The sequence below is a fragment of the Triticum aestivum genome, chromosome 6B, assembly GCF_018294505.1.
Source record: "Triticum aestivum cultivar Chinese Spring chromosome 6B, IWGSC CS RefSeq v2.1, whole genome shotgun sequence".
Classification (NCBI taxonomy): Eukaryota; Viridiplantae; Streptophyta; class Magnoliopsida; order Poales; family Poaceae; genus Triticum; species Triticum aestivum.
The window spans coordinates 460,844,930-460,867,297 of NC_057810.1; the positions used below are offsets into that span (position 1 = coordinate 460,844,930).

Sequence of the window (22,368 nt, forward strand, 5' to 3'; positions counted from 1 at the left end):
ACAGTGTCCTGGTAAAGCAGGTTAAGGCTACTGCCACCGTCCATGAGGACTCGCATGAGGTGGAATCCGTCGATGATTGGGTCGAGGACCAAAGCTGTCGAACCTCCATGACGGATACTAGTCGGGTGGTCCTTTCGAGGGAAGGTGATCGGGCAAGCCGACCATGGGTTGAATTTTGGGGCGACTGGCTCTACGATGTAGACATCCCTTAATGCGTGCTTGCGCTCCCGTTTGGGGATCTGGGTGACATAGATCATATTCATTGTTTTGACCTCGGGGGAAAATTGCTTCTGCCCCCCTGTGTTCAGTGGGCGAGGCTCTTTGTCGTCGTCCTCGTTGGGCGGCCTTTTCTCCTTGTGTTTGCCGTTGAGCTTGTCGGCATGTTTAAAAACCCAACAGTTTCTGTTGGTGTGATTGGCAGGTTTATCGGGGGTGCCATGAATCTGGCAAGGCCGATCAAGTATTCTGTCCAAACTGGATGGACCATCTTTGTTTCCTTTGAATGGCTTCTTTCGCTGACCGGCTTTGGAGGCACTGAATCTGGCATTGACCACCGTGTCTTCGTTATTGTTTCGACGCTTGTGCTTATCGCGTTGCGGCATGCCATTGCCGTCCCTGGCTTCAGAGGTGCCTGGGTCGCTGGTGCTATTGCTTCAACGATCTAGCCAACTATCTTCTCCCGCGCAAAAGCGGGTCATAAGTGAAGTGAGGGCTGCCATGGATTTTGGCTTCTCTTGGCCGAGGTGTGGGGCGAGCCACTCATCTCGGACGATATGTTTGAAGGCCGTGATGGCTTCAGCGTTCGGACAATCCACAATCTGTTTCTTTTTAATTAAGAACCTGGTCTAGAGTTTTCGGGCTGATTCATCGGGTTGCTGGATTATGTGATTAAGGTCATCGGCGTCCGGGGGCCGAACATAGGTACCTTGGAAGTTGTCTCTGAAGACGCCCTCCAAGTCTTCCCAACTACCGATAGAGTTTTCTGGGAGGTTGTTCAGCCAATGCCGTGCTAGTCCCTTAAGTTTTAGGGGGAGGTACTTGATGGCTTGTAAGTCATCACCACGGGCCATGTGGATGTGGAGAAGAAAGTCTTCAATCCATACTGCGGGATCTGTTGTGCCATCGTATGATTCAATTTTCTCGAGTTTGAACCCTTCTGGTAACTAGTGCTCCATTACCTCATTGGTGAAGCATAGTTGTGTGCGGCTCCTCTGTATCGGGCGACGTCACGACGCAGTTCAAATGGAGTCCGTATGCGGTTTTTAGCCCGGGTGAGGTTGTGCTTATCACGCCAGGCCTGATGGCCATCTTCTCGCGTTGGTGCATGCCCCCTTGATCTATAAATTGATCTGGTATGACTGGCACTATTGTCCAGGTCATGTCTCAGGTGTGCATGTACCCTGCAGCCGATGTTTCTCTGCCTCTAGGGTGAGGTGGTGCAGGCTGGTGTTCGGCTTGGGTTGCCGCTCTGTCTTGGCCACAAGGTGGTCGGTTAGGCCCGTTAGCTACGTTACGCGCTGTCGATATAGGCTATGGTACCTCATCATCGAATTGGGGGAGCAACCTACGCTTTGGTTAACTCTTAGTTGGGCGCTCGAGATTGTATTCCTTGGCTGCCAGGACATTAGTCCATCTGTCATTGAGTAAGCCATGGTCAGTTTCAAGTTGTTGTTGCTTTTTTTCCAGGCTTCTTGCTGTGGCTATTAGCCGGCGCTTAAAGCGTTCTTGCTCGAGGGGTTCCTCTGGCACGATGAAATCTTCGTCGCCAAGGCTCTCATCCTCTTTGGAGATCGGTAGGTAATTACTATCCTCCGAGCCCTCGTTCCTGATAGGATCATAGGGGTTGACTTGCCCCTCTTCCCAATCATCCTGTTCGGATGCTGGCTCAACATGGGCGTCTTGGTCTTCGGTGTTATCCGGGGTGTTATTGACTCTGGTGCCCGTACTACTGTCTTTTTCACGATACGATTTTGATCGGCGCCGCTGACGTCGATGCTTCGGAGGTGCTTCAGCAGGCTCATCCTCTAGATTCTTCCCATCGTCATCATCATCCTCTTTTGGTGTATCCACCATGTATACATCATACGAGGAAGTGGTCGTCCAGCGTCCGATGAACGGCGGGTTCGGGCTCTTCTCATTTCCGGTATCGTTGTCCATACCTTCGATGTCTTCGGAATCGTAGTCGAGCGTGTCAGTTAAATCCTTGATAGTGGCTATGAAGTGGGTGGTGGGTGGGATGTGAAATTCCCCGCTCTCAGCCCCTAGTATGGGCTGGGTGTAGTCTGACAGTGTTTTTTCTGCAATGGCGAGAGATCGCATTAAGTCCAGGGCCTCATTCAAGAGCGAGGTTTGGACGGAGAAGCGAGAGTCTGTGGAGCGGGATGGGACAGGAGTTCCCTGGCCAAGCTCATATAACGCGGATCTCGAGAGTTTGGAGTTGGTGTTCGGAGGCGAGTCCGGTATGATGAGGATAGAGGGAGCCTGACGTGACTCCAGTCCTGTCGGTAATGCAGTCCCCTCCGGTTCTCCTGTGCCAGGCTCTATAGCCGCAGAGAGTCCAGTGGGCTTTAAACTCCCGTCTTCGGACCTGGTGGTATGCTCCGGATCTAAGGCCAGAGCGGTGATTGGGGCCGCGAACCCTTGCAAGATCAAGTCTCCTCGAACGTCAGTGACATAGTTCAGATTTCCAAAACTGATCTGTTGACTAGGGGCATAGCTGTCGATCTGCTCCAGATGGCCAATCGAGTTGGCACGTAGTGCGAAGCTACCGAATACAAAGATCTGGCCGGGGAGAAAAGTCTCCCTCAAGGAGGTATTGTTGTATATGATCAATGGAGCCATCGAGCCTTTTGGCGATGGCACAGTGGAACTCTCAATGAAAGCACCAATGTCGGTGTCAAAACTGGCAGATCTCAGATAGGGGGTCCCAAACTGTGTGTCTAAGGATCGAAGGTAACAGGAGGCTGGGGACACGATGTTTACCCAGGTCCAGGCCCTCTTAATGGAGGTAATACCCTACTTCCTGCTTGATTGACTTTGATGAGTATAGAGTTGATCTACCTCGAGATCATAATGGCTAAACCCTAGATGTCTAGCCTGTATGATTGTGATTGCCTCTACGAACCTAACCCTTTGGTTTATATAGACACCAGAGGGATCTAGGGTTGTGCAGAGTCGGTTTACAGAGAAAGGAAGATGCATGATCCGAACGCCAAGCTTGCCATCCACGCAAAGGAGAGTCCCATCCGGATAGGAGGGAAGGTCTTTGATTTCGTATCTTCACGGCCCATTAGTCCGACCCATATCACATAGCCCGGACACCCGAGGACCCCTTAGTCCAGGATTCCCTCAATGACCTCAATGCGTCTACCATCCTGGATCAAGCTTGGGTGCTTGCCAATGGTGCTGCGTCCGCCTGCGCAGCAACCCCTTCTCCTGCAAAAGGTTCTTCTGCTTCCTCTACGGGCGTCTGAGAAACCCAAATTAGTAGGCTCTATGTTGATGGTTGCTTCTGCCTCATGATGTCGGAAACTGCTCGGCCTCTAGTCCACCTTGCATCAGGGTGTTGTTTCAGTTTGTATCAGTTATGCACTTGTTCCTCCTTAGTTCAGTTCAGTAGCTTGCATTGTGTTAGGTTTAGCCTATCAGCTTCCATGTTGGTCAGTGTATATTGCGTCTGCTGTTATGACAGTGCTCTTTTAATTTACTCCTTTGTTTGCACCTTCCTACCTGAGCATGCATTTGCATTCTTTTGTTCTCACCCTGGGGTGCATGTTCAATCTTGCCTCATGAAAGTACTGAATTGGAATGTTCGCGGCCTTGGCGATGACGACAAGTGCTCGCTGGTTCGTGATGTTATAACCTCTTGCTGCCCTAGCGTTGTGTGCTTGCAGGAAACAAAATTAAGATACATCCCACAGTTCAAGTTGTGTAGCTTCCTACCTGCGGTTTTAATGAGCATGTTGCCATGCCTTCAAGTGGTGCTTCGGGGAGTATTCTTGTTGCATGGGAATCTGGTTCTCTGTCTAGGCAGATTATGGTGGTTCATGACTATCATGTCACAGTTAGGTTCTCATCTACCACCACCACCAGCTCCTACTTACTGTCCACTGTTTATGCACCCTGCTTGAACAGTGAAATGACGAGGTTTTTCGAGGCTGTGAGCAATGTGAATGTGCAAGACAACCTTCAGTGGATCGTTTTGGGTGACTTTAACATGTACAAATTTGTGCACGAGAAGTCACAGGGTCACATCAACTGGAATGTGATGTAAAGGTTCAATTCTTGGATCAGAGATAGTGGGCTTGATGATATACAGATTGATAATAGGTTGTTCACATGGTCTAACAAGAGAAGCTCCCCCACTCTAGTTCGTTTGGATCGTGTGTTGGTCAATACGGCTTGGAATTTGAGCTTTCTCCACACCTCTACCTCAGTTGTACCTGCAACGACTTCAGATCATGCTCCTATCTTGGTCAAGTTTTTTGATGATGTTCTCAGGAGCAGTTTATCCAAGATGGAAAACCATTGGTTGGAAATGGAGGAGGCTAGGAACATTATTGTGGACTGTGGGTCGAGGGGCACCAGACCTTTTTCCTCCTCTACATCCCTTGTAAGTTTCAAAATGAGAAGGTTCAGAGCTGCCTTACGCAGTTGGTGCAGAAGCAAACCTAGTCTTCAGGTGCTCATTGAGAATACTAAGCATGTGATGAGCTTCCTGAACGCGGTGGAGGAAAGGATAGCTCTGTCTATGCTTGAAGTTGTCCTCAGGGAGTCCGCGTCTGCTAAAGCTGAACAGTTAATACTATGGCAAACTGCCATGTGGCGCCGACGTGCCAAGATACGCTGGTGTGTGGCAGGTGACAAGAAGTGCAAGTTCTTCCATGCTACTGCCAACTGCCAAGCTAGGCGAAGCAAGATTAAGGTTCTCGTTCATGAAGGGTTGAGCACTTCTAGAATGAGCAAAAGTTGATTTTGGTCACCAGGCATTTTGTTGATCTGATGGGCCAAGCTTTTGTTTCTATGCCATCTGTGCAACTTAGCTCGTTATATGCGCCCCTGGATCTTTCTGGGCTGGTGCCTGACTTCTCTTTGGCTGAGATTGTCAATGCAATTGCTCGGTCTCCCAATAATAAGAGACCAGGGCTGGATGGCTTTAGTAATGAGTTCTACAAGACGTTCAAACATGTACTCAGGCATGATATTCTCAGGTTCGTTGCTGATTTTCATTGCAATAGAGTCTCCTTAGATGGCATCAACTCAATATATATCACTCTGCTCCCCAAGAAGGACACTCCGCTTGAGATACGTGATTTCAGGCCTATTTCTTTGGTTCAAAGCATGCCAAAGCTAGCTTCCAAGGTGATGACAAACAGGTTACAATACATAATTCCAGAGTTGGTGCATTCTTTGCAATCTGTTTTTTTGCGAGGCAGATTAATCATGGAAATTTTTCCTCTGGCTACTGAATTGTTACAATGTGCCCACAAAAGGAGATTGCCAGTTGTTGATTTGAAGCTGGACTTCCAAAAGGCTTTTGATAGCGTTAGTTGGGATTGCTTATACTAGGTCCTTGAAGCACGGTGTTTCCCGCCTAAGTGGATACAGTGGGTTAAATCCTTGTTGTCCTCAGGACGATCAAGGGTGTTGGTTAATGGTCAGTTGGGTGCCCGAGGGTTTCGGCAGGGATATTCTCTCTCTCCGTATCTTGTTATCCTAGTGGCCGATGTCCTGCAGAGACTCTGTTGTCTTCACTTTCAGGCTGGTGACCTGGCACACCCTCTCGGTGCGGATAGCATGTTCCCGGTTCTCCACTACGCGGATGACACCTTGCTTATTTTTCGGGGTGATGTGCAACAAGCTGAGCTTGTCAAGAACATACTGAATGCCTTCTCTGATTTCTCGGGTCTGCGCATTAACTACAGTAAGAGTACTTTGGTGCCTGTCTGTGTTCAGGATGAAGTTGCGACAGAGATTGCCCAGTTGTTTGGTTGCACCGTCTCCTCTTTCCCCTGCACTTACCTTGGGTTGTCGTTGTCTTTACATAAGATCACACATGGGCTCCTCCTGCCTGTTATACATAAGGTTGATCGCAGGTTGTCCGGTTGGCTTGCCACTTTCCTTTCATGGGGAGGGAGACTCGCGCTTCTCAATTCTGTTCTCGCTGGCATCCCAAGTTACTTCATGGCTTGCTTTCCCTGGCCTAGGAAGTCCATTGAAAAACTAGAGGGGCTTCTCCGTGCTTTCTTATGGCAAGGCAAGAATAAGGTTAAGGGTGGCCAGTGTCTCGTAGCTTGGGAGCGTGTTATTCTTCCTCGGGACACAGGGGGCTTGGGTGTGAGAGACATGTCTGCACACAACCAAGCTATGTTATGCAAGTTTGTGGCCAAGGTTTTGCAGTCTGCGGATATACCTTGCTTTCAATGGTTTGTATCTCAATATTGCAAGAATTGCCTACCACGGGGAATTAGTAGCAGCGACACATCCATCTGGAAGGGTTTTAAAAACTGCATACCTCTGGTCATGTTCTCCTCACGTTGTTCGATTGGTGCTGGTGATTTGGTTTCGTTCTGGCAGGACCAGTAGCTGGAGGTTGGGCGTCTAATGCATGTGTTTCCAGTGCTAAACTCTTTCGCCAGAGATCAACTTTGCTCTGTTGCCTCACAGTTCGCCCTGGATGCTTGGTATTTTCAGCTGCATCCGAACCTTTCTCAGACGACCGTTAATGAGATACTTGTTCTGCATAATCTCCTTGCTCATGTGATGCCGGTTGCTGGCAGTCTGTGCGTTCTGCATCCATTCATGGCAATAAGATCAGCACAAGTTACTTCTATCATCTGCTCACCTTTAGGGGTGTGGAATCTTCTTTTGGCCCCTAGTTTTGGGATGCGTTAATTCCCATAAAGCATAGAGTCTTTCTTTGACTTGCTTTCTCGGGACGTCGAAACACAGGGGATAACATGGTCAGAAAGAAATGGCTAGCAATCGCCCCCCCCCCCCCCCCCCCAATGCTGGTTGTGATATCTGCCCGGCCTTGGAATCCATCGATCATTTGCTCCTGCGTTGCGAGCCTGCAAGGTACATCCGGAATAGGCTGAATCTATCCTCCTTGGCAGAACGGTCTGATAGCCTACCGCTTTTCATGCATTCTGCTTCTGATCATCTAGCATCCCGGCGTAAATGGAATGTGATGGTTGCGGCTTGTGCTGTTACGCTATGGCACGCACAAAATGATCGCGTGTTCAATCATAAGCGTTGGACAGAGGCCTACGTCAGGTTTTATGCGGCTAATATGCTTTGGATGTGGGCTTACAGAGCTAAAAGGCAGCAACACAAGGAGAACCTGCTGGAGTGGGTGAGAATCATAGATACCTAGTGGTCGCTTCGGCCTTCATAGCATGTTTGTACTCTAAAAGTTCTGTCATCCTCTACGTTCTCCTCTCTTCTCCTTCTAGGCTGCTTGTGGCCTTGCACCACGGTGCCTTCACAAGCCTCATGTAATTGGCCTTTTCGGTCTCCAAACTCGCTGCCTGTTTTGAAATATATAAGGTAGATCTTGTCTACCTTTTATTTCCAAAAAAAAAAAGGTTCATGGGATGCAGCCACATTAGTGATGCGGGCAACCAAACAGTCCAGATTTTTTCTGGTTGAACCTAACGACACGTCCTATAGAATTCTCCTTTGTGGTCATGCAGAATTTGGTCTCTGGTTTGACAAACGCGAACCAAGCTCGTGGAAGAAATTTCTCTTATTCGATGAAAGGCGTTTGGCCGCACCTTTTCCACCTCCTTTTATTCGAAAACTACAATTACAGAATATATCTCCATCTACCATATTTACATCCTCAAAAGGACAAAAGAAAGAACGAACGTAAGCTCATTCTACATAAGACAAAGTTTCAATCCTTCGAATCTACCAACTTTCCAGTTCCACGGCATCTAGATCATATCAGCGAGAAGATTCAACGACGGCCATGGGAAAACCTGCAGCTGCAGTGTCCTAAGTCCTAACCCACGCGTCAGTATCGGCACCACCATTCGCCATTAACTCCTGCTTGACCAATGAGCCACCTGTCGCTATCTCTCACAATGAGATCTCGAAGAGGTCAGACTCGGCTTCGAGGTCGCCGGCCGCCGTCGCGCCGCCGCTGCTCTCCTTCCTGCTCTTGCTAACCCGAGAGGCCTCCGTCCAGCCGGAGTCCACGCGGCCCATGGAGAACAGGTCCCCGCTGTCGTCGAAGTCAAGCCCCATGGACCCGCTCCGGCCCTCGCCCAGCGACGCGGACCGCACGAAGCACGGGTTGGCCGTGCGCCGCGCGTTGGCCGGCACGTACCGGAACTTGCTCTGCCCGAGGTTCACCAGCGCCATCACGTCGAAGCTGGAGGCCAGCACCGGGTACAGCGGGCTGGAGAAGGCGTCGGCGTTGCAGCTCACCGCGTGGACGAGCTGTCCGTCCACCGTGAAGTACACCTTCCGCTTCGTCGGCTCGAAGCCGCAGCCCACGACCTTGTCCACCCCCGCCCACGCTGACTTCTCCGATTCGTACGCCAGCTTCATCCCTGAACAATCAACGAACCTGTTCAGCTCACGTTTGCACGGCACGGAGCAGTAGCGGCAACGCAACGAATTCCGTAACAGAGTGCGCTTAATTACCGTCGAGGTAGACCGCGCCGTTGGAGTGGAAGCCGATGGACGACGCGTACGTTCCGGCTAACGACGGCCGGGCCGGTGCGGCGGACCCGGCGGCGAGGCCCAGCGACATGACCAAGTGCCTCTGTTTGTCACCTTGCTCATCTTTCGCGGCCCTGGTTTCCTGGATCGGGTTGGTGGTGTCCGGTGCAAAGTTGATGAGCTTGCTGCGCTCGCTGTCGCCGGAGCCGTCCTGCCCACGCCTGCTTGTCCGGGACGCCGACCGCTCCGGGCGCCGTGTGTTCAGATATATGATGGTGATCTCGAAGTAGGCGTCCTGCGGGAACGGCGTACCGTTCATCGGCGGCCCCGGTAGCGGCATGCCCATCCTGGCGATGCGTAGGGCGTTGTTACTTGTCAGATCCTGGTCGTTGCGGAGGGGGCTCGAGAGGCTTCCCGGGAGCCACTTCTTGCTGGACGCGGCGGCGCCGGTGGCCGCGGCCACGGGATTGAGCCGCACGGCCTGCAGCCGCTCGGACGACCCCACGGGGACCTCCCACGCGGCCTCAGCCATGTCGCGGCTGGTCCCGGCGTCGCAGACCGGGCAGAGCCCCCACAGCGGCGACGAAGACGCCGACCTCGCCTTCGGCGGCGCCACGGCAAACACGAACTGCGCCCACCCGTGCTCAGCCGCCTCAATCACCAGCCGCGGGTGATCGCCCCACTGGAACGGACCCTGCTGCAGCGCGCCACCGCCCGGTCCCCGGTGCCTAGTGTCGGCGCGGACATGGTGGTGGTGGTGCAACTGCTGGAAGCGGACGCCCACGCGGCCGCTGCTGGCGGTGTACTTGGCGTTGAGCTTCGCCAGCCCAGGGCTGGCCGACGGGTCCGCGCCGCCGACTTCACGAGCACCCACCGGGAGCTTCGGCGGCGCGTTACGGGGCATGTGCCACCGGCAGTAAGCGTAGCACGCGGCAGCAACCAGCGCCGCGGCGGGGAGGGCCACGCCGAGGAGCAGCGTGAGCCATAGCGCCATATATGCGTCGTCCTACTGGGGAAACCGGGGCCGCGCCGGCGAGGTGGACATGGACATGATTGTGCTCTGTCGTGGGTTTCGGGCTGCGGGTCGGTTGATTCTGTCTTGTGCGTGCGGAGTTGTTTGGTGCGAGGCCGGCGGGGGAGGAAAGCTGACTTGCCTGACTGCCTCAACGGAACAAGCAAACAAGGGAATAGTTGAATTGAAGGTGGGGGCTTTTTAAATGGGAGTACTTAGAACTCATCTAGATGAGATATAATTTGGTCTCATTCACTTTGAAACAAAAACAAATACAACCCGCACACACGCATCTTATAGCATCACATTCAATGGCTATAAAAGGTGAATAAAACCAAATTATATTTCATTTAGATGAGTTCTAGCAAAACTGTTTTAAAATTGCGCTACAGCGGCGTGCATTTGCTGATGGATGAGGGGCTATTGACCGGATCGACGGAGGCGCGGAGAGCCTTAGCTATCTGCAACGGGTGAATCGGCACGTCACGCTACACGAGTTTCTTCCTTTTTCCTTTGTTTCTTTCGATTTCGATTGTGCTACACGGTGTGTGTTACGTAGCTGGTAGGTTGTGGATGTGATATGTGAATGCTTTTTACATGTGTTGCAATGCAAACTGCAAACCCTCTTAACTGTTGAGTGCGAAGTATACTCTCGACCTACTATAAAGGTAGTAGCAGGCAACGGAGACTTTCTAACTGGAAAAATTGTGTGAGGATTTTTAAACCGACAAGTCCAAAATCTCCTCTCTCTTTTTCCGGCGAGGGACACGTAAAATTTGCTTGTGCAACACAGGAGACAAAAAGGCTCAACTGAATTGAGTGGTGTTACCATTGTTGGGAGTAAAGTCTATTTTAAACCTTGAAGTTGTAACTTGTAGGCATGGTCGAAATCAAACCCTAAACTCTAAACCCTGAAATTGGTACCTTGTATTTATTGATCCCAGTCAATTTCAATGCTAGATCTGTTTGCCGCACCGGAAAAAGAAGATCCTGACCGGGATCACACACTTTTCTTACTTACTACGTGGGCCTACGTGTCATATTCGTGTTCTTCCTCCTTTTATGAAAGAAGAAGAAAGTCCCAAATTGGATCCAACTTAACTAGCGCTATGAACGGATACTACTAGAACACATCGGCATGGATCTAGGGAACGCAGCGAACTGGCTAACACGAGCTTGTTGCTTAATATCCATGCCTCGACGAATACTGCAAGGCACCGAGGTTGCTTTGCATCCATGTTGTTGTCTCGTTCTCCGCCATCTCCCGCCTCCCCTGCGCTCGCCGCCGCCACGTCCGTGAGACCGCTGAGCGCCAGCTCTGTCGTCTATGTCCTTTCCAGGGAGAGCACCAGGAGCATACATGCACATGGCGCTGTTGGTGGCCACGCCCGGGGCATGCACGTCGGGCACATGACGTGCTTGAGCTGCCAGTGACCGGCGCCCATTACGGTATGAAGGCCCCGGACGTGCCTGAGCTCCCATCAGCCTGAGATGCTAGGGCATATTTGGTTGTCGTAGGCTACAGTAGTTGCATTGCATAACCTTCTTAAGTCAGCCTGACTATACAAATGCAGCCTTAAATGCCCCATCTGCAGGTTGTTTGGTTGCCTGCATGCCCTCTTGCCTGCATGGGCTGAACTACACTGCCTAGTGTTTGGTTGCCTGCATGTTAGTGGACAAACTCAAGGCATGGTATTTGGTTGTATGCAACGCCTTGTGTGTAGTAATCTCTTTGGCTAGTTGGTGAGGTTACCAGCACACTTCGACACAACCACGTAACACACATCATAAGCAGAGCAGAGTATAAACAGAGGATCAACTACTTAACAACATATTTCAGATAAACACTACCACACTTCATAACAGTTCAATGAATAAACCATAAACAGTTCAAAGCAGACTCGATAGTAATTAGAAAGGAGGTACCCCGGCCCTACTCCTTGGCGGCGAAGGCTTTGTCGTGCTTCCCACACTTGTTGACGACCTCAATGCCATCCTCGTCGAAGATGATGAACTTGAGGGTGTCGGTAGTGAGGAGCTTGAACGTCACCATGTAGCGGATCTTGATCTGATGAACGACTGCGTAGGTGGCCCAACCCTGATCCAGGGTCAGCCTGGCGTTCATCAGCTCCACCGTCACCTTCCAGGAGCAGCCGTCGTTGTTCTTGAGCTTGAACTCCGTCGGCACCGCGACGAAGTGCTTGGTGAAGTCCAGGGGCATGGGGATGCACTCAAGCTTCGGTGCAAGGATGACCTTGCAGTAGTGAGTTGGGCCATCCTCCTCATGGCAGTGGTTGTAGTTGCGGCGCTTGTTGCTGGGGGGCTCCTCCATGCGCTCGTCATCACCAACCTCAGGGTCTTCGGGTCTTCCTCGGCGGTGGGCGGCAGCACAACCTCCTCGGGCATTGGATGAAGGGGCTGCTTGCCCTTGTTGTCAACGGCCGGGAGCACCTCCGTGCCCATCTCATTGCTCTCCTCGGTCTGCACACAATTCATGGAGTTAGGCACAACACAAAGTTCATGGCTTATTGAAGAGCATGTAGTTAAAACAACATGACTGTCACTCTTCCTCCTCTCCATCATGCCTATATTTACTCACCCTACCCACCATTACTTACCCACCCCCTCTCATCTCTCACTATCAACCTTTCTCCTCTCCATCGCCATGAGCTCCAGCTCCAGCTCCAACGCCAACCCCTTCCCGTGGGGTATTGGCTGGAGGGCCTTCTTCCCCGGGTGGTCGGCTGGTGACCACACCAACTTCGAGAACACCATGGAGGTGTGGTCGAACTTCGGCTCCATGGCTGAGATGCAGAAGGAATATGACGCAGTGCTCATGAGAGCCACTGCACAAGAGCTGAAGACAGTGATTCCTGACCCAGCGAAGGGCGCGATGGCAGTCGACATCATTAGCCGGGCCATGAATCAGGCCGTCTCCGATAATGCTAAACATAAGAAGTGGTCCAAGTACAAGAGCTACTGGGATCCTAATGACCGCCGTGTCGCAGTGTACTGGGAGAGGGAAATCATGCCGCCGACGGTCATCGGTGGGGAGCCTAAGGAGGAGGAGGAAGAACCAGTGCAGATGCCAGCGAGGGCACCGGAGCCAGGCCGTTGTACCTGGCAGATCAACCTCAACTCCGCAGACGACGACGACGACGACCTGCCGCCCCGCACGGTGATGATCAAGAAGATGAAAGCCATTGTTCTTGGTTTTTCCTGGCCGAGGTGTCTGGCGAGCCATTCGTCTCGGACGTTGTGCTTAAAGGCTGCTAAGGCTTCAGCGTCCGGACAGTCGACTATTTGGTTCTTTTTAGTGAGGAACCTGTTCCAGAATTTGCGTGCTGACTCTCTGGGCTGTTGAGTTATGTGACTTAAATCATCTGCATCCGGAGGGCGGACATAAGTCCCTTGAAAATTTGCTCGAAATGCGTCTTCAAGCTCTTCCCAACTTCCAATGGTATTTTCTGGGAGGCTTTTAAGCCAATGCCGAGCTGGCCCTTTGAGCTTGAGGGGTAGATATTTTATCGCATGGAGATCGTCTCCTCTGGCCATATGTATGTGTAGGGTATAATCCTCAATCCATACTCCGAGGTCTGTCGTTCCGTCATATGCCTCTATGTTTACGGGTTTGAATCCCACTGGAAATCCATGATCCAGTACCTCGTCGGTGAAACATAGTGGGTGTGCGGCGCCCCTGTATTTGGGTGTGCCGTTGTCTTCAAATGCTCTGCGGGTTGTGTTGCTTCCTGGAGTCTTCTTTTTTGGCCCATAAATAGATCCGACTGGATCGTCCTTCTTCCGAGGATCTTTATGCTGATCGTGTGTCGGTTTGTGTGCGGCGCCCCTTGTTGCTCTTGGCCTGTCATCTGGTCGTCTATCCGGCCAGGCGGCTTCTTTCTTTTTTGGCAGCGGGGGCGCTAAGGCCTCCTCGTCAAATTCGGGCAACAGCTTGCGCTTCGGGTAGCTCTTTGTCTAGTGACTGGCGCCATGATTATCTGCGCTGTTGAGTACTTTGCTCCATCTCATTCTGAGTGCGTCCTCCGCTGTTTTGAGCTTCCGCTTTTGCTTCTTCAAACTTCTTGCCGTGGTGACGAGCCTTTTATGAAGATTCGTATGCTCTGGTGATGTGAGATCATCTTCGCCAGGGATGGGTTGCCTGTTCGGTTCATCATGTTCGGATGGTTGCTTGGTGCCACGTGCGTCGTCCACTGCTTCGCCCTGCTCTAAGGCCGGGTCCGTATAGGTGCCGTTTTTATCGAGGCCGGTCCTCGGGCGGCGCTTACGTCGCCGTTTTGTTTGTTTGCTGGGGGAGTTGTCCTTTGCCACGTCCCGTTTTTCCTCATTATCGCTTCCTTTTGGTGTATCCACCATGTATATGTCGTGAATTGGGGTGGCTTTCCAGTGCTCAGGAGGCGTTGGTTCTTGGTCATCTCCGGCATCGTCGTCCATACCGTCGATGTCTTTGGAGTCGTAGTCTAGCATGTCGATTAGATCATCGACAGTGGCTATCAAGTGGGCGGTGGGTGGGTTTTGAATTTCTTCGTCATCCGCATCCCAACCGTCCTGGCCGCAGTCCGGCCAGGGCTCTCCTGATAATGAGAGATACCTTAACGAACTCAGGATGTCGCTAAAAGGCGGGTGTTGAAAGATGTCCGGGGCTGTAAACTCCATGATCGGCGCCCAGCCGGATTCGATTGGTGGGGGTGCGGGAGGTCCGGACTCCGGCACCTCGAAGTCACGAGCCTCGTGAGGGACAAAATCAGTGTTCGGCTCTATCGCCATAGAGGTTGCGGCGCCCGAGGCGATGTCTAGCCATCCGTCCTCGACCTGCGCGGCCGGCTCCGAATTGAAGATCGGAGCGGGCTCGAGTGCGGCCTCCAGGGTACTGTCCGGCGGCGGCGCTAAATCCAGCCCGACGTGACAGTGCGGCGCGCTCGGCTGTGGCTCGAATCCGTCGAAGATCAAGTCCCCGCGGATGTCAGCCGTGAAGTTCAAACTTCCAAATCTGACCTGACGGACCGGGGCGTAACTTTCGATCTGCTCTAGATGGCCAAGCGAATTGGCCCGCAGTGCAAAGCCGCCGAATATGAAGATCTGTCCGGGGAGGAAGGTCTCACCCTAGACTGCGTCGTTGATGATGATCGAAGAAGCCATCGAGCCTATCGGTGACGACACAGAGGAGCTCTCAATGAAAGCACCAATGTCGGTGTCAAAACCGGCGGATCTCGGGTAGGGGGTCCCGATCTGTGCGTCTAGGCGGATGGTAACAGGAGACGAGGGACACGATGTTTTTACCCAGGTTCGGGCCCTCTTGATAGAGGTAAAACCCTACGTCCTGCTTGATTAATATTGATGATGTGGGTTACAAGAGTAGATCTACCACGAGATCAAGGAGGCTAAACCCTAGAAGCTAGCCTATGGTATGATTGTTGTTCGTCCTATGGACTAAAGCCATCCGGTTTATATAGACACTGGAGAGGGATAGGGTTACACAGAGTCGGTTACAATGGTAGGAGATCTACATATCCGTATCACCAAGCTTGCCTTCCACGCCAAGGAAAGTCCCATCCGGACACGGGACGAAGTCTTCAATCTTGTATCTTCATAGTCTTGGAGTCCGGCCGATGATGATAGTTCGGCTATCCGGACACCCCCTAGTCCGGAACTCCCTCAGTGTACGTTTAGGTCAGGCTAGTTGGAGGTAGACGACAGGATAATCAAAGAGGAAGAGAGAAGATTGTAGCAATACTGGGTAGTGCGGGGTTGATTTTAAACTGCGGCGCTGGCGACATTAAAGTGGGAGCAGTTGGGACGACGGTGGGCGGCGGAGCCTGGTCAAAGCGCTCGCCTCCCAGTGAGCCTGCACAGCGGTCTGCTCGCACACCTCCTTGACAGCCAGTGCAGCGGTCTGCTCGCACGCCTCCCGTCGACTCACACGCTTGCTCGGACAGCACCTGCCGATGAGAAGCGGGGACTCGTGGCGGGACGTAAATGCCCACGGTTTCAATAGTGAAAGCGTTCGCCTTAACGTGACATGTCTTTGTTCCAGAATACCTTGACTCTTCATTTGTGCAACTTGTCATAAGCAGCTTGTCTCAAATTGAAGAAAAAACTTATGAAGTAATGTTTGTGCCATATCACGGGAACATGCTCAGTTTCAAGAATTTATGCTCACTTTTGGATTTTCTGAAATTTAAGATCCAGGATTCGAAATAATATCATAACCTGCATCATGCAATAAATCTTCAAGTCGTACATCTGTCCTGTTGTATTTCTTAAGAAAGGATTTGGTCAAACATTTTGCTTAGTTAGACTTCAGACAAGTTATATATGCAGAGTAAAAGGATAATCCCTCCGTACCAGTGCATTGCCTGATATATTAACTCGAGTACTAGGCACGAACAAACGAGCTCAATTCTGTGCTCATCCTAGTGTAGTAGTAGTAGTACTAGGCAATGCAGTTGACGGGTGACCTTGACGAGTGGCGACCGAGGGAATTGAACCGTGCTCGGCACGGTAGGCAACATTGTCTAGTTACTAAAGCATTCCTCTGTTGTTCATCGATAGTCATTATGGACCGGGGACATGAGGGGAATTTCCTAGGGCTGGAATTCTGGCCGCCAGATATTTTGACTTGAAATGCTGAGGCTTGACTGGTTGGGGTTGCCTAATGTGTGTACCACTCACGCCACCGAAGGACACGAGCCCGGATTTATTTTTTATTTTTTTAGGATCAACACGAGCCAAGGTCTGGCTGGTACGCCAGTGGGTCCTACCATTCGAGAATACGAAAGGAACCTTTTAAATTGCCGAACGAATCTATGTGTATTACAATACACGTATTTTCCTTGCAAATACTAATCTCAACGTGGTAATTGATTTATGACGAGTTGTTGAATTAGAGTGAGTTTGTGATATAGTGATCTCAACGTGGATTTCACATTTCATGGTATCCCTAGTAAGTTTTCCAATGCAAATTCAAATTTAAAATATGAACAATATGGAGGTGAGAAAACTTTGTATGTATCAAGCATATGACCACACACACACACACACACACACACACACACACACACACACACGCACGAACACAACAACAATCCAATAAGTATAGTGCATCTATTTTTCCAAACCATGCATGTATGACACGAATTCAAAAATACTCCTTCTATTCCTATATATTAGTCTTTTAGAGAGTTCAACAAGTGACTACATACGGAGCAAAATGAGTGAATCTAGACTCTAAAATATGTCTATATACATCCGTATGTGCCAGTCCATTTGAAACCTCTAAAAACACTAATATTTACTATTTAGGAACGAAGGGAGTAAAATGTAAGACATCCATGGTCCTTAGTTCAATATTTAAAATGAACATGAAACTGAAACATGAATATTAAGTCTAGTACTACGGTACATGCAAATGTTGTGTTTAGGCGGAGCTATGATTGTCGGGGGTCAACCCCTCGACCTTAGATAAAATTGTGGAGCTCTGTTTAGGGTTGTTTAGATTACATTTGTCCCCACCCTCCTAATCACCGATTGGTTGTGCACCCCCCACCCCTCCTCCCCGGGAGAATATCATGTGCCCCCATACCTTAGATGCTATATGCCGATATGAGTTGCTTGGAGCTTGTAGATCTGAGATATAGCAGCTCACATGATGTGTCTTAATATTTTTGCAGGAAACCTTGATGAGTTTGAGAATTCCACACAATTTGTACAAAAACTACTCAGATGCCCCTTTATCCCATATCGAACGACCTCGAAGCTCATATCACCGTAGCATCTAAGATGAAGGAGGACATCATATTCTCCTGTATGTAAGAATATCATGTGCTACCACACCTTAGATGCTTTGGTGATACAAGCTCTTCGGAGGCGTTGGATTTGTGACCCAACACCTCCTCGGTGGTTCAAATGGTTTTTTGCAGAAAAGCCCCAAAAGAGTTCGGCCACTGCTTACAAGCACAAAGACTGCTCAGATGCCATTGGATCTCAGATCAAACAACCTCCAAGCTCGTATCACCGTAGCATCCAAGCTGCGATAGCACCTTATGTTTTCTCGCACGGGAGAATATGAGGTGCTCCCGCACCGTAGATTCTATGGTGATACGAGTTCACTGAGATCTAACTGCCCATAGTAGGAGGTTTGAATGTTTTTGCAATATACGACTGATAGTGTTTGGGAAATGCGCAGAAAGTACAAGTACTACGCATGTGCCATCTGATCACTGATCATACGACCTAGAAGCTCATTTCACCGTAGCGGGTAATTAAGCTACGGGGAGCACCTAATATGAGCAACGGGGAGCCATTGGATCGAAGATGCAACGGCACACATGAGGCCTGAATGTTTTATTTGCAAAAAAAATCTTTGGAGAGTTTGGAAATTGTGCATAATTACAAAGACTACTCCCAAGCCATTGGATCTCACTTCCAACGGTGTACGAACTCATATCATCATAGTATCTAAGCTGCTGGGTGGATGTGATATTCTATGCCGCTGCCATTTTTGTTCGTAAACTTGTAAAATACGTGTAACTCGTGCCGTTACTTGTCTAACCGTGCAAAGTGTTTGTTCAAAAAAACCATCCTACACTGAAATATCGGAACAACACACGGGGGTCCCACTTGTCATTAATCAAATTTGGACCTAAAACTAACAAATCTAAAGACGAGATTTGAACTGCCAACCTGGACTACAAAGTGTAAGTCGATAGCCTAAAAAAACAAACGGTTGTTGGCTTTGTCCCATAACTTGATTTTATATAGTACTTGCATTGAGTAGACTAGAGGGAGTGCCTCGTCAACACGTGCATGACCGTTGTCTCACTTACTGGTGGGTCCCAGGTCTGCGATCTCAATCTCTCTTCTCTCCATCGTCTAACCTTTGCACGGGCACACACGAAGAGCGGCGCTAGCTTGCCATGGTGTTATTACAACTAAAAAAAGCTTGGAAAATAGAAGAATCGTCTAGAACAAGAGATGTTGTGGCTGGTCGAGACGGAGCTAACCACATCTATCCTCCGTGCCATGTTTGCATGATGAAGCTATGTGGCTAGTGGGGTCTTTTCGACCGACTGGCTGTGTCCCGATGTCGAACCATAGGTACTACGTCTGATACAATACATTTTTACACGCACATTTTTCCTCCATGCCGAGACGTGGCACACCCTACCGCGCGGTTTCGGGGTCCTCCCGGGTGGTGCACGCATATATTCTTCCTGACGTGGGACACCCTATCGCGCGTTTTCTGGGTCCTCCTCGGTCATAGCGCCGAAGCAAGTAAATGAGTCGTCAAATCACGAAAGACCACCTTTCCCGCCGAGTACATCAGTGAAGCACGGTGGCTAGCTAGTTGGGCTAGTTCGACCGATTAGCTAGGCCGCCGCCACATTTGTTTTTTCACCCCTTTTTTATCTACTTGCCGGCAGGTAAATTTAAATATCCACTGCAGCGTTGCTCTGGTGTTTGGGTGCGACAGGATTTTTAATTTTTTGATTGACGGGAGCAGGAGCGGCAGGATTTTTAATTTTTTGATTGACGGGAGCAGGCGCGGCAGCAATTAGTCACGATGACTCCGCGTGTAAAACCCACTGCTCCCCGATGTGAGAAGTCGTCGACTGGTGTTTTACCGTGGTGAAAACCAAAAGATTCCCCGCTCCTCGGCTGGCTTCCTCCGCCTTCCCGTAGATTGCATTGCCTTTCAGCCGTTTCGCCCCCTTTGCTTCCTCTCCCCATTGCTTCTAACTGGTGCCATGGCGGCGCAACAGATTACAGAGTCCGAGGTGAGGCGCCTGACACAGGAGCTCCATGCCAAGGATGTGGAGCTCAGGGCCAAGGACGTGGAGCTCCGTGAGCTCAAGGAGGAGAGGAGTGTCATGATCCTCCGTTATGTGCGGGAGTTCACGAAGCTTCAAAAGTGGCAGGCGTCCACCACAAAGATGCTCGAGGCGTCGGCGGCGTTGCTGCAGAAAGCGGGAGATACGATAGGCTATCAGGGGAGCCGGCTGGAGCGCGAGCGGGCCGATCATGACGAGGTCCAGGATCGCCTCAGCCACTTGGTGAACCAAGTTTCCATGCACGTGTTGCGGCTGCGTGATGCCTACCATCGTGCCAGCGCGACGATGGGCTAAACCCGTTCGACCACCCGGTCGACTTCAACGAGCTGCGGCTTCCTGACCTAGTCTCCTTCTTCACCTATATCTCCGAGGAGCTGAGCCGTCTCCGCGTGATGGTGGGGGCTGAGCTGGACAAGGAGGGGTTGCGGGCTGCCATCGCCATTGCCGGGCGAATCCTTTCAGGGCTCCGTCACCGGAATCCATTCGTGCCATTGGACCCCGTTGTCGGTGTCAAAACCGGCGGATCTTGGGTAGGGGGTCCCGAACTGTGCGTCTAGGCGGATGGTAACAGGAGACAAGGGACACGATGTTTTACCCAGGTTCGGGCCCTCTTGATGGAGGTAAAACCCTACGTCCTGCTTGATTGATATTGATATTGTGGATGTTTACAAGAGTGGATCTACCATGAGATCAAGGAGGCTAAACCCTAGAAGCTAGCCTATGGTATGATTGTAATGGTTGTTGTTTTTGTGTCCTACGGACTAGAGCCATCCGGTTTATATAGACACCGGAGAGGGCTAGGGTTACATAGAGTCGGTTACAATGGTAGGAGATCTACGTATCCGTATCGCCAAGCTTGCCCTCTACGCCAAGGAAAGTCCCATCCGGACACGGGACGAAGTCTTCAATCTTGTATCTTCATATTCTTGGAGTCCGGTCGATGATGATAGTCCGGCCGATGATAGTTCGGCTGATGATGGTAGTCCGGCTATCCGGACACCCCCTAATCCAGGACTCCCTCAGTAGCCCCTGAACCAGGCTTCAATGACGATAAGTCCGGCACGTATATTGCTTGGCATTGCAAGGCGGGTTCCTCCTCCGAATGACAGAAGATTGTGAACACCAGGATAGTGTCTGGCTCTGCAAAATAAATTCCACATTCCGCCGTAGAGAGAATAATATATACACAAGTTCAATCTGCTGACGTTTTTTGTGGCATGACGTCACGCCACTACCAAGCCATTACTTGAATCGTTTTTTACTCTACCACCTCAGCGCATTTAGCGAAGCGGTTTCCTTGGCACGTCTTGTCGAAGCAGAGATCGTGTTCCCCCTTAATCCGAGATTCTCATCAATACGGACGTGGGTAACCCAACCGCGCCATTGATGGTGACGCTTGGGGGATAAGCGAGTTTTACTAGGCCGGTGGGGGACGCGTAGACTTCGCCCGCCCATATAAGGGATAAGGATTCACCTTTTCACCTACGCCTTCTTCCTCCTTTGCTTATCCATCTCCGTGCACTCGAGCTCTAGCGCCCAAGCCCGCACATCTCGTCTCAACCTTCCCTAGTTATGTCCGGAGCGGGAGGCAAGTGGATGACCTCCTCTGTTACGGAGGAGCACATCGAAAGACTGCGCAGCGCCGGCTACCTGTCCAGCGACATCGCGCACCGGCTGCCCGACGAGGGGTAGCTCATTCCCACCCCCAGGCCCCATGAGAGGGTCGTTTTTCTTCCCCACTTCCTCCGCGGACTGGGCTTTCCACTTCACCCCTTTGTCCGGGGGCTCATGTTCTACTACGGCCTGGATTTCCATGATCTGGCGCCGAACTTCATTCTCAACATCTCGGCGTTTATCGTCGTGTGCGAGGCCTTCCTCTGCATCCAGCCCCACTTCGGCTTGTGGCTCAAGACCTTCAATGTCAAGCCGAAGGTAGTGATGGGCACTCAAGCGGAGTGCGGAGGCGCCATGTTGGGCAAGATGCCCGATGTCCTTTGGTTCGAAGGGCCTTCGTGGAATCCGTCAAGGGGTGGCAATCGGGGTGGTTCTATACCACCGAGCCGCGCGACCCTAAGTGGGCGGTGTCCCCCGAGTTCAGATCTGGTATCCCCACGCAGCTCACCTCCTGGAAAGAGAAGGGCTTGCTGTGGGGTAGTTCGGAGAAGCTGACGGGACTCCAAGCCTGTATCCAGAAGCTGGTAAAGAAGCTCAGGCTGGTTAACGTGGTCCAAGTCATGCTCGTCCGCCGAACTCTCCCATGCCAAGAGCGGGCATTCAATCTGTGGGAGTTCAATCCGGAACAGCACCAGGCGCTGAGGGGGCTCTTCGACATGACGTACGAAGGCACCTGGAGGGTGCTGTTTAAGGGCGCCGAAGCCCCCGCATCCGCGACTGAAGATCGCGGATTTCGCTCGCAGCGCCAAGCCGACGAGGTAAGTGATTCTACCCCTTTACGGGACACTTGCTTTTCATAGTTTGACTCTATGCGGGTTTTAATTTCCCCTTTTCCTTTGACAGGACTGGATGAGGAAGGTGGAGCAGATTATCTGCCCGGCTCCCATGCCAGAAAACCCAGTAGACGCCCATCTAGCGAGGCTGCTGGTTCCGGCACCGCACGTGGTGCCGGAGAAGAAGGCCAAGAAGGAGGCCATGGGTGCTCGAAAGAGTTCCCGTTTTCAGGTGTCCGATGACTCCGGGGCGGACTCCTCCCCCGAAAACGAGGAGGAGAAAGAGGACTCTCTCCCAGAGGAGGGAGAGAGGAAGAGGAAGGCTTCCCCAACAGGGGAGGCCGAAGGGTCCAAGAGGGGAAGGACTATTCCCCCGGACAGCTCCGCCAAC

General features: G+C 51.2%; 1 protein-coding gene across 1 annotated transcript; it reads right to left on the bottom strand.

Annotated features, from left to right (window-relative positions):
• Positions 1–7,732: 7,732 nt before the first annotated feature.
• Positions 7,733–9,868, bottom strand: LOC123137470 (uncharacterized). The gene is made up of 2 exons (XM_044557245.1): positions 8,653–9,868; positions 7,733–8,558 (listed from the first exon to the last, which is right to left on the bottom strand). Exons 1-2 carry the CDS (start codon positions 9,662–9,664, stop codon positions 8,083–8,085), a joined length of 1,488 nt encoding a protein of 495 aa, XP_044413180.1. The 5' UTR covers positions 9,665–9,868; the 3' UTR covers positions 7,733–8,082.
• Between the last annotated feature and the right edge of the window lie 12,500 nt (positions 9,869–22,368).

Coding starts and splice junctions, on each gene's coding strand:
- LOC123137470 (XM_044557245.1), bottom strand. CDS start 9,664: ATGGCGCTATGGCTCACGCTGCTCCTCGGCGTGGCCCTCCCCGCCGCG. Junction 8,559..8,652: donor CGGCGCGGTCTACCTCGACG/GTAATTAAGCGC, acceptor TTGATTGTTCAG/GGATGAAGCTGGCGTACGAA.